The sequence below is a fragment of the Boleophthalmus pectinirostris genome, unplaced genomic scaffold (assembly GCF_026225935.1).
Source record: "Boleophthalmus pectinirostris isolate CB_2022bp ecotype Guang Dong unplaced genomic scaffold, ASM2622593v1 HiC_scaffold_23, whole genome shotgun sequence".
NCBI lineage: Eukaryota > Metazoa > Chordata > Actinopteri > Gobiiformes > Gobiidae > Boleophthalmus > Boleophthalmus pectinirostris.
In genome coordinates this window covers 35,348,678-35,368,610 of record NW_026571207.1, presented here as the reverse complement: position 1 = coordinate 35,368,610, position 19,933 = coordinate 35,348,678, and the positions used below count along the sequence as shown (strand labels likewise).

Here is a 19,933-nt window from a genome sequence, read left to right as displayed (position 1 = left end):
ATAAATACAGAAAACTGAAAGATTTGATGGTGGTGTTTCTGTCTTATAGCCTTTAAGTACATCATACCACATTCTCCTTATGAGACACAGTATTTTGATAAAGCATGTTACCCCCTGTCCTAAGACAATAAAGGATTAGGATAAAGGATAAAGGATTTTATCTTATAGTGGCCAATTGGGGGTCTATGGGTCTATTTTAATTATTTATTAATTATAAGGTTAATTTTATATACCACCGTGGAAGGTGAGAAACACATTTTTTTTATATACACACACACACACATACATACACACATACATACATACATACATATATACATACAACTTTATTTTTTAAAATTCATTGTTAATGGTATATTTTGCGTTTTAAGGTAAGAAATAATGTTAATTTAATGTTATCAAAAAAGAATTGAAAATCGGGAGTGACTTAAATGGATTGTCCCGATCCTACTAATAGGGCAATATACTAGTAAAGTGTAATATGATTTAAAAAGATGCACAAAATGCCTGGAATGTTCTATAGTTTGACATACACTATCTCTCCTGGTGACAAGCAGGTAATCCCCAACACTTACACGTCAGACCTGTGAAGAGGCAAGCCTGCTCACAATAGACTAAATGACAGTGTAATTTTGATTGATAGAAACATCTGTAATTGAATTTCAATATAAGATCAATACCATCTTAATGAAGACGAGCAAATGGCGTACCCTTCACTAGAAAAGTGCACAGTGTACCTATAGGTTAGACCAGTACCGGCAGGTATCTTTTTGGGCCATTGCGTTGGTTCTGTGCGCCATCTTGTGGTGGGTGGTGAAACTGAAGATTCAGTAAGCTGCCTTGGTTCATTTGTAGATCATCATACAGTATGTGACGCTATTTGTGAAGCCATATGGCTCACAAATGGCTCTTTTAGCTAAAGAAAAAAGGGGTATTATAAATGTTTTATATGACGTTTGGTTATATCGAAAATTATCTTGTGCTTTTGGGAACTGTATGCACTCTATTATTTGAATACATCGATGGGCCCGTCTCGGACTGCGTGACAGGAACACTCCGCTCCAGTAGGGGGCTCTCGGCCGTTTCATGCAGACAGTCTGGCACCATTACCCCTTGCTCCTGTCAAGTGTGCACCGTGTCCTTTGGGTACTTTCGGTCCTTTAACGGAGTAAAGCGGAGGCCGTGACCATGCTGCGGGCCTGTATGAGAGGGGCGAAGACCACCGCCCGGGTAAGAGCAGGTTTATGCACTGCGCGCTCTGTTAACGCACTCGGGCGTCTTGTGCGGACTTTTCATTCAGTGACCCACAGCCTGCTCAAGGTGCCATAGGGGCTGGACCGTGAGCAGTACGAAGATCTAACACGTTCATTTGCCTCGTGGCTTCTGTGTGAATTCTGTGTTCTATTCAGATCTAAATCGGCTCATGCATGGCCGTGTGCCTGTGTAAAACTGTTTGGCCGTTTGCTACTTTACCAAAATGGCAGATAGCTAATAATGGAAACACGCCCTCCATAGACTGAGTACAGACTAAACACCCTCCGACAAAACCTCCTGAAGCGGCCAGGGCCAAGCGCACTGTTGGGCAAGTTAATTGAAACTGTAATGCGTTATTTATTACCTATTACTGTCATTTCAAAGTAATTCGTGACATTACAATATTACTGCATTTTAAAATGTAAGGAATTACATTACTATTGCATTACTTTAAGTTACTCTCACCAAAATAACTTTTGCGCTGTATATGGACTAAACCAGGTCTAAACCAGGTCTAAACCAGGTCTAAACCAGGTCTAAACCAGGACTAAACCAGGTCTACACCAGGACTAAACCAGGTCTAAACCAGGTCTAAACCAGGTCTAAACCAGGTCTAAACCAGGTCTAAACCAGAACTGAACTAGGACTAAAACAGGACTCACTGTCGGGACGGGCTCGAAGGTGACCGCAGGAGAAAGGAGCGGCTCTGCTCTGCACCTCATGGAGGTAAGAGCGACTGTCGCCTGATCGCTCTTTATGGACAAACTGCTGCTCGGGCTCGTGGTCCTGATTTCAGCAACTATTTGCAGGTACCCGAGCCGGTGCAAGAGTCTGTTACAGCGCGTAACTTCTACCTTCCTTCAGCGTGTCCAGAAGTCCAACTTTTTGTGTGATGGTTAGATCTTCCTCTGTCTTTTGGGTGTGAGCGCAGGAGTCTTTGTCGGTGCAGAATGTTTCGTCGACGTTGTGGGTTTCGTCGGGGAGAAAACTTACAAACATACAGCACTTCAGAATCACACTGCTAGAGATTGAACATGTATTTAAATCTGGCATCTGAACACATTCTGTACTGTACAGGAGACAGGAGTCCCTTGGCCAGTCAGGACGCAGCGGGAGGAACGCAATACGCATTCATATAATGTAAAAAAAAAAGGGCATGCAAAATTGCACAAAAAAATAATAATCTGCGAGACCGCGAAAAGTGAACTGCGATAGAGGGAGGGACGAGTGTAAACCAGGTCTAAACCAGAACTGACCCAGGTCAGCGTGGAGTTCTTTGTCAGTCCTTTCACCCGCAGTTACCTGACGGTCTACGAGGGCGCATCTCCGGCGTTTCACCACTGCTGATATCGCAGTGATTTTAGCTAATTTGTATGAAGAAAAACCCACCACTTCAATCCAGGTTAAAAAAACATTGTAACGCGAGTTACTCACATTTGTACTGAGTAAAATATTACTATTTTTTCCCCTGTAATGCCTTACATTACTGCGTTACAGGAAAAAGTAATGCATTACTGTAATTCGTTACTTATAACGAGTTAACTTATAACGCATTACTCCCAACACTGGCCAAGCGTAAATGACCCACTTCATTCTCACAATGCTCTACTCACGCGTTTAGTTCTCAATGGTTTGGAATTTATGAAATCAAACCTGGTGCAAAACAGCTACAGTCAAACTTATTTTTTGCGCCATAAACTTGACTTTATCATCTACACAATCTCAAAATATATATTTTGTTCACTATATATCTTCTAAAGGAGTTGCGTTTAAATTATAGTGTAAAAACGTAACATAAGTTAAAAACGGTTTCATGTTTGTTTTGACACTTGTTCTGCATTTTCTATCAATAATTGGAGAAGGAAAAATCACAAATGTTCTCAACACAAGAGCTGTGTTTTCTGTTGTTCTCACTGATTATATGCAGTTTGAGGTCTAAATTTAAAGATCAGTCAATTGCAATGTAGTACTTTGATTTTGGGAAAATGTACTTGTTATTCTGAATACAACCAAATGAAAAAGAAACTGTACCGGAATACAAGTACTAACAATATGTATTCTGAAAAGATACTTTCGGTACATGTATTCAGTTACACGTGTAGCCAGTGTTGGGAAGTATGATGTCAAAGCGACTGTGATTTACTAAGCCAAATGATATCTTCCACCAGAGAACATGAATGGACATTATTATCCTGGTCAAGTATTATAGTTAGTATTACTGGACTGAGTGATACATTTTTCCCTATCATACAACAGAATGATTTTCCCCGTTTATTTACAGTGTTCACAAGTAACAAAAGGAATGCATCTGTATAGTAAAGTGAAAACAATACATAAATAAGTGTTCAACTGAAGTGACCCTTAAGTTTTGTGTGCTTATGATTTTTGCATGCTGTAAAAAGCATAATACTGTTTTATCTCTTTCAGTGTAACTATGGACGAACACACCTTAACAATCTACAGCAACGGCACTACACCACAGGAGAGACCAGGTACCTCAAACACAAACATGTTTTTACCATTACGACGTTATACCAGCTACTTGTTGAAAATGAAATTGTATAACCTAAAATTACACTTAATGAATCTTATTCTTAAAGACAGGGTATTAAAACAACTTTCTACTGTGTTATAACATTGAAAAGATTTTAGGTGTCATCCATGCATGTTTGAGTATTTTGGAAATCTCTCCCAGGCCTTATTCAAACCGTCCTTACAGTTACCAGTGTGATTCCGTTCAATGCTAAGCCCACAAGCTTACGATACCCATTCTCGCAAGTCTCCATAAATATACAAAAATAATACACTAAAATTATGTGCAGTATTTTCATTAATGTAATACTCACCAATTGTAATTGGTAATCTTTGTAACTGTATAATTGTAATGACGTCACTCATGAAGTGTGACTTAGTGCAGGGAGCAAAGGGAGGGGGAACTTCTAAAACAAAACTGTAACAAAGTAAACATTTTAATACATTGTTTTTGGCAAATATATTATTTTCAATGGTTTCATGGTGTAGTTAATGGTTTTCTCTTGTAAAAGTTTTTTTTTTAATTTTTATTACAGCACTGGAGTTAAAGTGGTGACTGCCGGTCTGATCTCAGTGGTGGGAGGCATTGGAGGGACGGTGCTCTACGCCAAATGGGACCCGAAGTTCAGATCCACAATGGAGAAAAATGTGCCATATGCAGACTGGCTGTTAGGTGCAGCTTTGGGACCAGCTGTAGATCCTTTACCAATAAAGAAAAAGGTTGGAATGCCAGGAAGCCCTTTCAATAGGAACAGACTAGGGCCAGATCAATATGACAGATTTTTTTGGGAGCCGATATGATACCAATATAACAGGCTTTGGAGGTGCCGATAACTGATATATAACGGCCAATATATTTTGTGATGTTAAAATTCATTGTAAATCCTTAACTGGATATATTTCGAAGCTGTACGGTGTCACAGACAAATGACTCCTCTGATAAATACTGGTACCATGCCACTTATTAGGACATTTATCTCTTTGTAAATTGGATTAATATTGGACTCCATATAGAGAGCCTATGCTTCATAACAAGGTATAACATGCCCATATGGACTTTCGACCCATATAGGCAATAGGCCAATAGCCGATATGTCTCCAAGTCCCCGTATCGGCTGATAATATCGATATATATAGGCCGGGCCCTAGAACAGACTGTAGTCACCCAAATATTATATAGTGTGTGAAAATGTTGGAGAATTAATACTTAATTTGAAGTTTAATTACTCTAGTCAGATTATTTGTGCATTGTAACATTTTGTGAGAATGAGGAGCAGCATTACACTATAAAACATAACATGAAACATATTAGCAAACCTGCTGTAGCTAATAAGGCTAAAAATAATGTGCACCCATGTCCCCATCATGGGACCGAGCAACCAAGAATGAGTTTTTAATTGTATTTACATGCTGTATTGTAGATGGAAATGAGCCAGCCACATAGCATGATGGAAAAGACCCTCAAAGAACCAAAACCAGCAACAAAGGTGAAAGATGTGATGGAGAAGCCAAGTGCGCCCCTGGGACCTGCAGCCCAAACTATAGAAGGTAAGGGACATTTTTGGGAAGGAGGACATGTGAAACAAAAAAAAAAATTTTACAGTGAATTTGGCAATGAAAATTTAATTTTCATTGCCTCAAAAGACATCTCTCATGGTAAGAAATTCACAGTTGTTTTAGTAGATTAGTAGTTGGGCAAGATCAGCCCCCATGTCTTTAACATAATAGCGTGGTGTCTTTTCCCAGTATATCTGCACCCATCAAAATTATGTTTCTTGTTATGCAAGTAGAAATTTACATAGAGAAACAATTATATACATCTAGTGAATAATAGACTATGCTAATGGACTGCATGCAGTTCTGATCCGCCATACTGTGCCTTTACTCCCACAGTAAATAGCAGCTGGAAACTACAAAAGTGTGTATGAACAGTTTTTTGCTTAGTTGGTGCTTTTTTGTGCTGTGAATATTTTTATTAGAATTTTTAAATTATTATGACAATTACCAGATGTAATTTCTGACCAGCTGATGGCAACAGCATGAGCAAAACTGCTGCAAATAATTACATGTGGTAACTAGATATGTTTTTTTCAAGGCCAATACCAATACTTACAACACAATTAGGCCGATAAGTTCTGCCGATATTTTGGGGGCCAATTTTTATTATTTTCCCCCAAATGGTTTAATTAAAATTTGTTACAAACTTGCCCTCATCCTTAAGAGAGCTGTGGAGTCAAATTGTGTGCAATTCTTCACTTTAAAGTTTTAAAACAAAGCTTTGTGTGAATTTTTAGGCAGCAGGTCAGTCAGAATATATCTGCTTGTTCGGGAGATTTAGGGCCAATAGCCGATATGCTAAAAAGCCCCCAGTGGTAACAGGCAATATAAAGTATGTACCAGACCCTCATTACCTTATTGCCTTTGATTCAAATCTCAGCTAAAGGCAGTTTGTGTCACGCTGTGCTTCCGCTGTAAAGGTCACTGAAGAGTGACCCAAGAAAACATTGCAATGATTTATCTCTGCGGTTGAGAAACATCTACAGTAAATAAGATAAGGTGTGAATTGAATAGCGATTTCATAATACACAGTAGCTATCTACATTTTGCTTTTGAATAGTTATGATTTGGTTTTAAATTAAAATAAGGATGTTTATTTCACAAACTTGTGTTCTTCTTAATCTCCTTGGGGCTCTGCAATTCTGCGCACTCACTAAGTGACGGTCTGTAGGGTAGTGCACATTCTTGAGTTTGACAATCTGCTTTTTAAATTTTAAAACATTTCTTCTGTGTAGAATCAAATAAGTCACATTTTTACAGAAGCTTCTGCTGAGGCCACTCACATCATTTCAGCCATGAGTGAAGTCCAGTCAGTCCCAGCTCCACATGACACAGAAGCAGCTGTATTGAAGGGTATGTGATTAAACAACTTAGCTGACTTAGTCTAACCTTGATCTTATGACAAATGAACAGATGTTTTTATTTCTGTTTTAGAAATGCCTGAGGAATGCCATGAGTGTGAAGCTGCTTTACCTGCACTAGATACAGCACTGGCCCCAGAAACATTAAAAGAGCGCCCAGTGGAAGAGGTCGCAGCAAGACTTGCTCAGCAGGACCAAGCAGAAAAGGACATCTTAGACTGTAAAATTGCATTCTTCCTCTCTTCAGTATTTAGCTGTAAGTGAAAAATGTCATGGAATATACTGATCTATAACACATGTCCTCTTTTCACCAGCTCTTTCAGTAAACTTGGAAGAGTCCTTGGCAAACTCGGCCAAAGCCACACTCACAGCTATTGGAGCCCAGGAGGTGGCACTGCAGGCCATTTCAAAGCATACCCAGAAGCTGAAGGAGGCTATGGAAGCTGAGGTATGCTGCCAGAAAAGGGACGGGTGTCTAGGGTGATAAGAATAAGTATTACTAGTCTATTCACACCTAGCTGCATATTAAAGAGTAAAAGTGTTTGTACCCAATTTATTTTCTATTATTAACTCAAATGCTTATAAACTCATAACTGTGAATAATTAGGATGCTAGTATGCGTTATGAAATGAAAAAAACTGGGAAATAACTTTGGTCCAAACTAACTTTGCACATCTCTACTGAACAAAATATAAAAGGTAGCTGAAAACTGTCTTTTACATTGTGATGTTTCATGACATCCTGAGGTGGAAGGGAGCGTTTTGAGCTTTGGCGATGTAGACAGACTAATGATAAAGGATTCAAAACAAAACTAACTGTGTTTTGGATGAGGTAACAACATTCTAACATGACTTAAAGCTCACAAGAGTAAGTTTTACACAAACATTTTTAACTTCTGTATTACCACATGACATCACAAGGTAGAAGTGTTTTCTGTTTGAGAGAAGAACTGGGCCTAAATGTGCAGGGTTTATGTGTTTAAACATGTGAATGAAACAAAACACAACTCCAGGTATGTTCTTGATGAGGAAACAACCCACCCATAATAAGGACTGCATTGGCTCCTTTAATTTCTGTTCAGTCAACTATGAAACCAAATGGAAAAAGTCAGCATATAAGTACATCAAGGGACTTCCACGCTCTGAATACACAGTTATTCATATGTTCTTTATGATGGCCTATTAATACTAAGGACCTATTCTATGTGACAGCTTTTTATTGCACTTGGCTGAAAAATATTTAAGGAAAACACATCAGATCTCCATCCATCCATCCATGTTCTTCCACTTATCTGGGGCCGCGGGGGCAGCAGTCTAAGCAGGGACTCTCAGACTTCCTTCACCCCTGACACATCCTCCAGCTCCTCTGGGGGACCCTGAGGCATTCCCAGGTTAGCCGAGAGACATAGTCACTCCAGCATGTCCTGGATCTTCCCGCGGGTCCACCCTGCGGGGGAAACTCATTTCGAGCACTTGTATCCGCGATCTTGACCTTTCGGTCATTACCCAGAGCTCATGACCATAGGTGAGAGTAAGAACGAAGATTGACCGATAAATCGAGAGCTTCGCCTTTCAACTCTGCTCCCTCTTCACCATGGTCCTATACAGAGACCGCATCATTGCAGATGCTGCACCAATCTACCTGTCAATCTCACGTTCTGTCCTCCCCTCACTTGTGAACAAGACCCTGAGATACTTGAACTCCTCCACTTGAGGCAAGGACTCTCCACCCACCTGGAGAGGACAAGCCACCTTTTTCCAGTGGAGAACCATGGTCTCAGACTTAGAAGAGCTGATCTTCATCCCAGCCGCTTCACACTCGGCTGCAAACCGCCCCAGTGCACATTGCAGGTCCTGGTTTGATGAAGCCAACAGGACAACATCATCTGCGAACAGCAGAGATGAGATCCTGTGGTCCCCAAACCGGACCCCCTCCGGCCCCTGACTGCGCCTAAACATTTTGTCCATAAATACAATGAACAGAACCAGGGACAAAGGGCAGCCCTGGCGGAGTCAAACCTGCACTGGGAACAGGTCTGACTAACTGCCGGCAATGAACACAGCTCCTGCTCCGGTCATACAGGGACCGGACAGCCCTTAGCAAAGGGCCCAGGACCCCATACTCCCAGAGCACCCCCCACAGGACACCACGAGGGACACGATCGATTGCCTTCTCCAGATCCACAAAGTCCATTTTGCCTCAAATTTAATTTCTGAAACTCAAAATGCATCTCAATATCTTGTGTGGCCCCCACATGCTTGTCTGCATGTTTGAGAATGTTGTGGCATGGCAGATAGTGTCTTGTGGGATGTCGTCCCAGATATGTGTAAGGGCATCACTGAGCTCCTGTAGAGTCTGAGGAGCAACCTGGCAGCGTCTGATGGACTCAAACATAATGTCCCTGCCAGAGGTGTTCTATCGGGTTTAAATCATGTGATCATGAGGGCCATTCAATAGGCTCTATTCATGCTTACGTCACAGACCAGGAAGATGTTTGGAAACATGATGACAATTTGCGGTGTAGTTACCGACTGGGCTTGCCTTAGCGACTGTGATAAAACCCATTGAAGTAAATGTCATTAGCGGTAAAATGAAGACTGCATACGTATGTGCTGTTGTGGAATAATCTTGAATCATCTCTTGTAATTGCATGTACCCAGTGCTCTCGGTAGATGAAGAAAACTGGGTCATTTTCTAAATTTTCCTTGATTTTGTTACTAACGCGAACAGCGCCTGCCAGAAGTTGTCATGACATATTTCCAGACATCTTCCTGGTTTGTGACGTAAGCGTGTATAGAGCCTATTGTATCAATCCCTTCATCCTCCAGGTTCTGCCTGCAGACTTCTGCCACATGAGGCCGGACATTGTCATGCATCAGGAGGAACCCAGGACCTACTGCACCAGCGTAGGGTCTGACAGTGGGTTCAAGGATTTCATCCTGATACATAATGGCAGTCAGACTACTGTTTTCTAGCCAGTAGAGGTCTGTGCGTCCCTCCATGGATATACCTCCCCAGACCATCACTGACTCACCATCAAACTGGTCATGCTGAATGATGCTGCAGGCAGCATAGCGTTCTCCTTGTCTTCTCCAGACTTTCACGTCTATCACAGGAGCTCAGAGTGAACCTGCTCTAATCTGTAAAAAGCAGTGAGCATAGGGCCCGTTACAAGACATTGTTCCCTTAAGACACCTTCATGAAATCTGTTTCTGATTGTTTGGGCAGAGACATTCGCCACAGTGTCCTGCTGGAGGTCTTTCTGTAGGTCACAGGGCCTACTCACCCTGTTCCTCCTTATACAAAGGAGCAGATATGGCTCCTGCTGATGAGTTGAGGACCTTCTACGACCCTGTGCAGCTCTCCTAGATTAACTCTTGAAAACCCCTCCATGTTCTGGAGATTGCACTGGGAGACACATTAAATCTTCCTGCAACGGCATGTCCAGATGTGCCATCCTAGAGAAGTGTGACCATCTGTGCAACTTATGTAGGGTTAAGGAACTGGCCTCATATTCCCACTGGTGATAATCACTCTAGCCAAAGCAGCCAAAAAAGACCAAGAGGGAGAAACTTGAAATGACCTCCACATGCAAAACCAGTCCTGTTTAAGGGGTTGTCTCATTGTTGTCACTCTAGTGCACCTGTTCTCTTCCATTAAAAGAGGTGACAGCCTTTTTTTTCCCCCAAGACATTGCCCTGTCGGTTTTTGTATAGATATCTAACAGATTTTTCTCACATTTAGATCTGATGTGTTTTGATGTGTTCTTTTCATTATAACTGTATATTTCCCCAATATGTTCTCAAATCCTCCTACATTGTCATGGCACACACCAAACAATTTCCAGTTTTGATGTGTACAACATCTGTGATGCACAACTATCTATTATCTCTTGTCAGGTGTAATAAACAAATTTTGGATTCAGTTATCGTTAAGGCCAAATATTAATGGCCTGTTTTTTGTCTAGGTTCCAGCTGAGGAGAAGTCTGCCCAGTGGAAGGATCTAGAAGCTGCTCTGATAAACAGAGGCAGTGCTGTGGATGATGCACATGCAGCTCTGCTAAATGCTCGGTAAGGCCCTATATACACTGTATACACTGTGAGGCTTTGTCTAACATGCTCACTTATGCATGTACCCTTTATCCTTGGCAGGGAGGCTCTGGAGGGCCTCAAGGGTGTTATCGACAAATCTAAGAGCTTAACAGTCTCAGCAGCACGCCCCCTAGTGTTGGCAGCTGAGGAAAACCTGCACAAAATGGTAGTGGACCTGGATAAAGTGGTGACTAAGGTACCTCTCATATCTACACAATCAGAATTCTTCTGCCTGTTCCATCATTCTCATATGATAGAACATGTTTGGTACATTTAATTTATTTAGAAGCAATATGAATTATATATATTTAAAATTTCATAAATATCTGCATCCCAAAATATGAGGTAAACATGTTTGAATAAAATATAGCTTTTACTGATAACAATTGTTATGCTTCTCTCTCCTTCTTTCTTACTTTAAAATAAGTTATAGATGAAGAAGGCCTAAATATATTTGTGGATCTTTTTTAAATTACACTACATGCTCTTCACTATTCACAGGTGAATTAGATGCACGCTTTAGTACTGATTATTTGCATCAGTATTATCATATCACTATGAAATAAAAACTGGGACAGAGTTTAAAGTGTCCTCTGTCTGAATATGTGAGCTACAAGTCCCTATGTGGAGGACTTTTTAAGCTACAACTGCTCAAGTTTACATGCGCTTCCAGCTCCATCGACTCCAGCTGAAGTTACATTGAAAAATTGTCACACCTCTCTCTGTAACTGCTGCTGTGAGCCTGGTCATTTTGGTTTTAAATTGTTTACATCGGGGATGCACCAATACAGCCTTTTCTGTTTCAATACTGATGCTGATAATTTGGCTGACAACTGATATATACTGTATACTAGAGCAGAGACTGACAATATATATTTTTTCCTTTAAACAATGTCCAAATGTGCTTTAAATGCTATTTGTCATTTAAGGTAACTGCTTTGAAAGCCATCGGGTGTTTAGACCAACATTGTCCAGTAAATCTTCTTATTACACAAATTTATAGACCAAAAAGGGATAGTGAGTACAGCTCAGTGAGTGAAATCTGGAAGGTCTGGGTTTTTACATGAGGCATTGCCTCCAAACTTTTAAGGCACTGGCAGTCTTAGGTTCAGTTGTTTCTTATCCTTGACACCATTTATCTGCCTCTGCAGAAGGGTGTTTTAAGTTTGACCTCTCATCTGTTGCTGGTGAAGTCATACTGTGTAATGGTGCTTTTTTTTTTCTTACTCCAGGTGCAGGCAGCGGAGTCTGAGTCCAAGGTTGTGTCTCAGTACAGTGAACTGGTGAATGAAGCCAAGTTGCAGTTCCAGAGGGAAGTTAGCAGTCTCACTCCAGAGATTCAGGCCAACTGGAAGAGCCTCAGTATGAATGCCACTCACAAAACTTATAGGACTGACGTTTAGATTCAGCTAACACAAATGAATGCTGTCATTGTGTCCTAAGGCAAGATACTTAACCCAGCTTGCCTCCATTGTATGCCTCCAACCACAGACATTCAGACAAGATGTCTGAATGTCTGTAGTTGTGAATGGGTGAGTGGTTTCTAGATGAATTGCTAATAATTCAGGATTACTCTAACATGTAACGTGTACAACTCCAATTATGAGGTAACAGCATTCTAACATGGCTAAACGCTCACAACAGTCAGTTTTGCGTAATATAGGACCTTTTAAACACTACACAGCTTTTATATTTGAATAAGCCCTTACATCCTAATATTTTAGTTGATGATTTCAGTGACAGAAGTCTTGCAAAACTTAACTGAAATCATGTTTTCTGTTTCTCTCTGTTAGCTGGCAAACTGACCACGGATGACCTGAATGCACTGATTGCACATGCCCACCGTCGGATTGACCAGCTGAACCGAGAGCTAGCTGAGCAGAGGGTCCGAGAGCAGATCCACATGGAGTCGGCTTTGGAGCAGCAGAGGCTGGAGCACCAGAAGGCCTTAGAGTCCGCTGTGGACAGCGCTCTACAGCACACAAGGGAGGACGCACGACTCGAGCAGGAGAGGAAGGTACCACATACAGTGTGCACCAGGAACTGTACTTGGAATCTTTATAGACTTTTTGCTTTTCCTTGTGTTATTTCAGTAGCTGTCCCCTTTTAGTGTTCGCTGCCAAATGGTACAAGTACAAATTCTGCCTTTGTTGAGAAACACTGATACTGTGTTTAAAACGAAATATTAGCTTTATCAGACCGTTGTGGGGAAGAGGGAGCTGAGCCAAAAACGAAAAAGCGGTCAGTCTTTGTTCTTACCCTCACCTATGGTCATCAACTCTGGGTAATGACTGAAAGGACGAGATCGCGGATACAAGCGCCCGAAATGAATTTCCTCTGCAGGTTGGCTGGGCGCTCCCTTAGAGATAGGGGGAGGAGCTCAGTCACACGGGAGGAGCTCCTCCACGTCGAGAGGAGCCAGTTGAGGTGGCTCGAGCGAGAGGAGCTGGAGGACGTGTCTGGGGTGAAGGAAGTCTGGGAGTCCCTGCTTAGACTGCTTCCCCTGCGACCTGACCTGGGATAAGTGGAAGAATGTGGATGGATGGATATTAGCTTTATTAAAAGCTGGGTCCTCTTAAAACATCATCATGCAACCTTCTGCAAACTTTATTGTTCAACGATAAGAAAACATGAATCACATGGGAAAAAAATTTAATCACACTTTTATTAACAATGCTAACTTGTCCAATATCAATAACCTGCCTGCTGGAGCCGTGGCAGTAAGGTGCAGGACAAATACAGGTGTTTAAAGAGAGTTTTCTGAGTTGATGTAGCCTAGTTTAGTCGTCAGACTGCGTGTTTTGTTCTGCACAGATGACGTGAGTTCGAGGTCCACGTACCCCCCTTACTTATATTTTTAGATAACCAGTTTATTGTTATAATAAACAAGACCAAACAATTTGTAGGCGTAGGTGCAATTTTGAGCCTTTGTTTACTTTACACTGTGTGCACAATTATTAGGCAAATGGGAATGGGTATTTTAACCATATCATGATTTTTATGCATGTTCTCCAACTCCAAGCTATATAAATTTGAATTCTTATTGAATTTAAACATATCTGGCGATGTGCCCAGAAGTATTCAGTGCTCAGAGACATGGCCAAGGTATGGAAGATTGAAACTCGACCATCACTGAACAAGAAACATAACCTCTGAGAACAGTGTCTGGGAGGCTGTGGTGGCTGCTGCACAAAAAGTCAACAGATAAAGAAACTGACAGACTAAATGAATTGAAGGCTTATGAACATTATTGAGAAGAGTGGCTATATTGGTCACAGATTTTTTTTTTTTTGAAATGTAAGAAATGTTTATTTGTAAATTGTTAGTTGTTTACTATTCTGACAGATTAAAATAAACAAGTGAAATGGAAAAATTTTCATTTTTCATTTAGTTGTGTAAAAATTCTGCATATTAATATTTTCCCTATAATTGTAATTGCCCTATAAAAGGCCAAAACGTCACTTGTACTTTCATAAATAGGTTTATTAACATTTTCAATTATAAAATTAATCCTCATAAATAAAAACTTGTTTAATAATTGTGCACACAGTGTATTCTGAAGTCAGTATATTTATCAGTCATATCGGACAACTCTGATTGGGGTTGGTGTTCTTGTCGAATCTGCAAATAAAAACAGTATGTCAGATAAAATTGATAAAACATGTTAACATGATCACTCAGAGAACTGGAACACTGGAACTCCTATGGATGGCTGGACATCACTTGAACAAGCAGCTGATTTTTTTATTCATGTATACCAAAATGACTGCGCAACGCTGCCGAATGCTACGCATATCACTGTCATCTTGAAAATAAGTTGCACAAACTTGCACAAATCACTCCAAAAAACAGCTGCGAGAGGGTAAAGGAGATGGGAAAACTGCTATAACATGGTTAAAAGCTCTGAAAAGTCAATTTTGCATAATAGGCCTGCTTTAAATCTGGCAGTGGTGATTGTTTAGCTTTTTTATATCAGTAGTTTGTTCATACCAAAATGGCACATTTCACATGTTCCCTGCTACACTGGCATTATTTTTTTGCCCTGTTTCAGTGCATCAACATGCAAGTGTTAACACTGTAAATCTCAGTTTGAAATGTGACAGTAATAGGCTTGTCGGGGCTTTTTAAGAGGGAAAAAATGTTTTCTTTAATTCTGTGAGACGCTTTATTTTAATGGCAATAAATCACACCATGAGGTGAATTGTGTAATTATATCATACCTTGACCACATAATCCAAATGCTAATTTCATAGCCAGTTTGATGCACCCCTTTTAACTTCAATGTACAGAGCTCCATTTGTGGCTTCTGCTAAGCTGAGAGGGATTCCTCTGACTAAAGAGCAACTGGGGAACTGCTAGATGAAGTACTGTCATATGTTAAAACCCCTCATAGGTACTTGTCTGCTGGGCATTATTGTCCAGTGAAGTGCAGGCTGTCCCTGGGGTTTAAATGGATCTGTGTGTGCTTATGTGTTGTAGCTGGCAGAGCTGCGAGAGGTGATGGAGGCAGAGATGAGGACACAGCTGAGGAGACAAGCTGCAGCTCACACAGACCATGTCCAGGACGTGCTCAAAGTCCAGGAACAGGAGCTGAGATCAGAGGCCCAGCAGGTCACTGTCCACCCATCTCTCTCTCTCTCTCTCTCTCTCTCACTCTCACTCTCGCTCTCGCTCTCGCTCTCTCTCTCTCGCTCTCTCTCTCTCTCTCTCTCTCTCTCTCTCTCTCTCACACTCTCTCTCTCTCACACTCTCTCTCTCTCTCTCTCTCTCTCTCTCTCTCTCATATAAATATATATATACAATATTATATATATATATTCAAATATATATATATTCAATTGAAACTAAAATGGCTTTCCATGTATTTCAATGAAAAAACTCCCTAAAAAAATTCCTACCTTATCATTGACAATATAAAATAGTTGCACCTATCTCTATTGAAATTTATTTAAGTGAGCAGCCCTAATTTCATTAAGGTGATTTACAGTATTTATTCATACAGATAATGTAAAAATATTGTAATCAATTTAAACTGTTGTAGACTTGTAGCTTATTGCTAAATGGTTGGTCTTGTTTTAGGTTTTAAGCAGCAAGCTACTGGAGCAGGAGACCTTGTACCGGCAGCTGACCCAGGAGCAGTTGGATAACTTCACCCTGGACATGAATTCGGCGTACGCGCGGCTCAAGGGCATGGAGGAGGCCATTGACAGTAGGCTTTTAATTAGACCATTAACCAGCCTGTACCTGATAGTTGCCATGTATTTGAGCAAAATTAATCTTGCCCCTTTACAGATAAATTATATAAGCAGATCTTGAGGTAAAAATAAGACCTCTGTGTGTTAACTAGTTATGTTTTTCACACTTTTAAAGACATATTCATACTTACAGACTTCAATCCGAAAAGGACTAGAGTTCAGTTCCACTGAATGTCCGTTTCAGGTGACAAGCCGACTGATCCTGACCAGACAAGCGAATCGCAGTTTGTTTCTGGTCTGCATACAAAAGGCCTTGATCCAAAACAAATATAGAAATCATGCGCCTTTTTGGACTCCTCAAGGATGGAGAGACTCACCGGGACACGGTGACTCATAACAGTGCTGTCGAATGCCTCTCCCGGTTAAAGCTCGAGCCGTCCTTTGTGTTGTGCTCTGTTAAAGCCAAATGGCACGGTTAATCGCCAGATCTGGAGAGACACCCATATTGCATTGAGCATGAATCGCATGTTACCATGCGCTCTTGGCCCAGGGTTTCTATTAGTGCAGACACTTGCCACCCCGCTACAAGCTGCTGTGTTCATTCTGAATCTCAGCCCCTGGTTTATACTTCACCTCATGCGTTAACTGTGTCCAGATGTTTGTTTCTTTGATTTAAAAAAAAGATGGCTGACTACTTTATAATGTTTCTCTTCTTTTATTCACATTTATCAGAGCCTAACAAAAGGTGCATTTGCCTCTGATTTGCCCCGCTCCTTGTCCTCTGTCCAATCTGTGTGCAGATTGTCATACACTTGAATTTGTTTACGTTTTTTAGTCCACTTGTCAAATGTGAGAATACAATCCGAACCAACTGAAAAATAAATAAATAAATAAATTTCTTGAGATCAAACTAGCAGACTTTAGCACTTTTCTGAATATGCCTTAAGACAGTAAATGTCAGGTACCAGGCTTTTTGTGGCAACTTTTGGTTGATAATGATTCTTATTTGGAAAAATTAAGACGAGAATGATTTCATACTTTTTATCACAGTATTTATTATTGTTAATTATTACCAATGCTTCATCTAGTTCATCTAAAAGTGTTTAAACTACTGATGTCTGTCAGTGACAGACATCCACATTGGTTGCTAAATGTGAAATGGTTTTCTCTTTGCTTTGCCAGGTCATGTGGTAGCAGAGGAGGAGGCTCGGAGGGCTCACAGGCTCTGGCTGGCTGTTGAGGCTCTGTCTCATGCCATGGGCACGGCTCAAGGTGAATCGACAACCTCTCCCCTGGAGAGCTCTGCACAGGTGGTGCGTGAGAGCTGCGTAAACAATGAGTTTGCCCTGGCCCTGGCAGCAGCTTTGCCTAAAGAATCCTTGGAGAGGGGCATCTACAGTGAGGCATCTCTGCGCAGCCGCTTCCACTCCCTGCGCCCGGTGGCTCGTAGGGTGGCCCTGATTGACGAATCTCATAACTCCCTGTACCAGTATTTCCTCTCATACCTGCAGGCAGCGTTGCTCTTTGAGGCTCCTCACCAAGCTCCGCCCGCTCAGATCAAGGCCCAGGACTTGGACCCCTTTAAACTGTTGGCATATGCTAGCTACTGCCTGGAACACGGTGACCTGGAGTTGGCTGCCAAGCTGGTGAACCAGCTGAGAGGAGAGGCCCGACGTGTGGTGGACGACTGGCTCACAGAGGTGCGACTCACCCTGGAGACTAGACAGGTGGTCAGTCTGCTGTCGGCCTACGCCAATGCTGTGGGCTTAGGAACCAGCCAGGCATCCTAGACTGCACTTCACATTTTTCTTGCAACACAGGACAGCTAATGCACGTAATGTTAATGCAATTATTTAAGAATGACAAAATCCAAGTTATGGATCCTATCTGGTAGAGATAGATTGCAAATTGTTATTGGGAGTTGCCCCTGTAAACCTGCACATCAAAATAAAGTTTAAAAAAAGTAAGAACACTCAACTGTAGATAACACTTGGTCCAGGACCTGGAATAACAATAACAATAAGGTCTAACCCAAAAGAATTGTACACATTCAGTGAGAGCTTTTTATGCCAGCTTTCCCACACCCACATCATACAACATATGACGTGGCACCACTGTAGTTTTTTTGTTTGGTTTAACGTATACTGCACCACCAATAAGTATAGGTGGAGCACTATAGTAAGAACTACAAAATACAAAAAACAATGCAGTCTTATCATTTAAAGGCATTCATTATATGCATGAGCTTAGAGTTGCCAGATGATTTCAAGGTTATATTTACAATATACTAGTCCATCTCAAAACATTTGAATGTTCTATATGTCATATATTTCTCATTTCAGAAAGTCATACCCATATTTTATATAGATTCATGTCACAGAGTGAAGCTTTCAAGCCTTTGTTTCTTGACATTTTGATAATTAAGGCTTATAAGAATTGAAAAATTCTGTGTCTCAGAAAATGTAAATAGTGTGAAAAACCTGAATGTTGGAAAGTCATGGTGTCACACCCTAATCAGCTAATTAGCCTACAATTCTGTCTGGGTCAGAGGGTTACACAATCACAGGAACGCTGCTGACTGGACAGATGTCACTGACACCCTCCACAAGGAGGCCACAAAAGGTCATTGCTAAAGGAACTGGTTGTTCAGAGTGCTGTATCCAAGCAGATTCATACAAACTTGAGTGGAAGAAAAAAATATGTTAAGAAAAGGTGCAAAAGTAAGTATATTTTTTACTTATATAGCGCTTTTCACAGACATTTGTCACAAAGACACTTTACAGAACATTTTTCATGATGTGATAAGCTGCTTTTGTAGCCACAGCTGCCCTGGGGCAGACTGACTGAAGCGCAGCTGCCATGTCGATCAGGGCCGTCAGTCCCTCCGACCACCACCATCACTCACGCATACACCACTTTCATACTAGGCAATGTGGGTGAAGTGCCTTGCTGAAGGACCTAACAGCAGTTTTTGTGACTGGCGCCCCCCTGTTGCACCTGATTTTCCCAGTGTCTCCCATCCAAGTACTAACCAGGCCCGGCCCTGCTGAGCTTCTGAGATCTGACAGGATCAGGCTTTGACAGGCCGGTATGGCCACTAGGAAATGATTGCAGCCTTGAGAATGCAAATCCGTTTATATATATTCTTTAAAGTTATTTTCTGCATTTTTTTCTTTTTGATATTCTGTCTCTCAATGTTAAAATAAACCTACCATTAAAATTTTAGACTGTTCATTTCTTTGTTAGTGGGCAAACCTACGAAATCAGCAAAGAATCAAATTCTTATTTCCTCCACTGTATGAGTCTGTATAATATATGGGTTTGAATTCATGAAATGAGAGGCATGACATAAAAATTTTTGTGATGGACTAATACATAACATTTTATTGAGAACCATATAATTTGTGAAATTGGGTCCAATCACACAGTAAACTATAAACAATATAAAATCGATTTGGGACATCTCGGTCTCAATATGGCTGCATCTGTTTTTCAGAGTGCAGAATTGTAATGATGTTTTTGGGTTTTCTTATGTGGTCATGGCATTAAAGGACATCTATTATGATCAACAAATCAACTTTTCAGAACTTTTAACAATGTTATTTGTTTCCACTTCTCATTTACCCTCTGAAGGTGTATTAGCATGTTCAGAGTAATTTTTATTCTCCTGCTCCGAAATTGCCATTGCTCTGATCTACCCCCATATTCAGTCACCGGTACACACTGACTGCCGTGTTCCTAATTTGTTGTCAAGTTGTATTGTCTTAATCAGTGAAACATGTAGCATTTAGGCCTGTTCTGTAGGCAATTTGGAGTAAATAAAAAAAGATCCATTGCTCTCTATTAAGTTCTGCAGCTAGTGCAATGCCTTCTTGTGATGGTTTGTGGTGACAATCTGCAATTTTAAACCTGTAATTTTATTAACTTGAGTTAGATGAATAT

The 19,933-nt window shown here is 40.9% G+C and overlaps 1 protein-coding gene across 1 annotated transcript; it reads left to right on the top strand.

Moving 5' to 3' along the window:
• Nucleotides 1-1,070: 1,070 nt before the first annotated feature.
• immt (inner membrane protein, mitochondrial (mitofilin)) lies at nucleotides 1,071-19,834 on the top strand. The gene is made up of 14 exons (XM_020919955.2): nucleotides 1,071-1,230; nucleotides 3,682-3,746; nucleotides 4,323-4,506; nucleotides 5,208-5,334; nucleotides 6,604-6,696; nucleotides 6,778-6,924; nucleotides 7,019-7,152; nucleotides 10,672-10,775; nucleotides 10,857-10,992; nucleotides 12,029-12,158; nucleotides 12,590-12,813; nucleotides 15,276-15,407; nucleotides 15,876-16,005; nucleotides 17,174-19,834. The coding sequence occupies exons 1-14, from the start codon at nucleotides 1,189-1,191 to the stop codon at nucleotides 17,779-17,781; spliced, it is 2,256 nt and encodes a 751-aa protein (XP_020775614.2). The 5' UTR covers nucleotides 1,071-1,188; the 3' UTR covers nucleotides 17,782-19,834.
• Nucleotides 19,835-19,933: the final 99 nt, after the last annotated feature.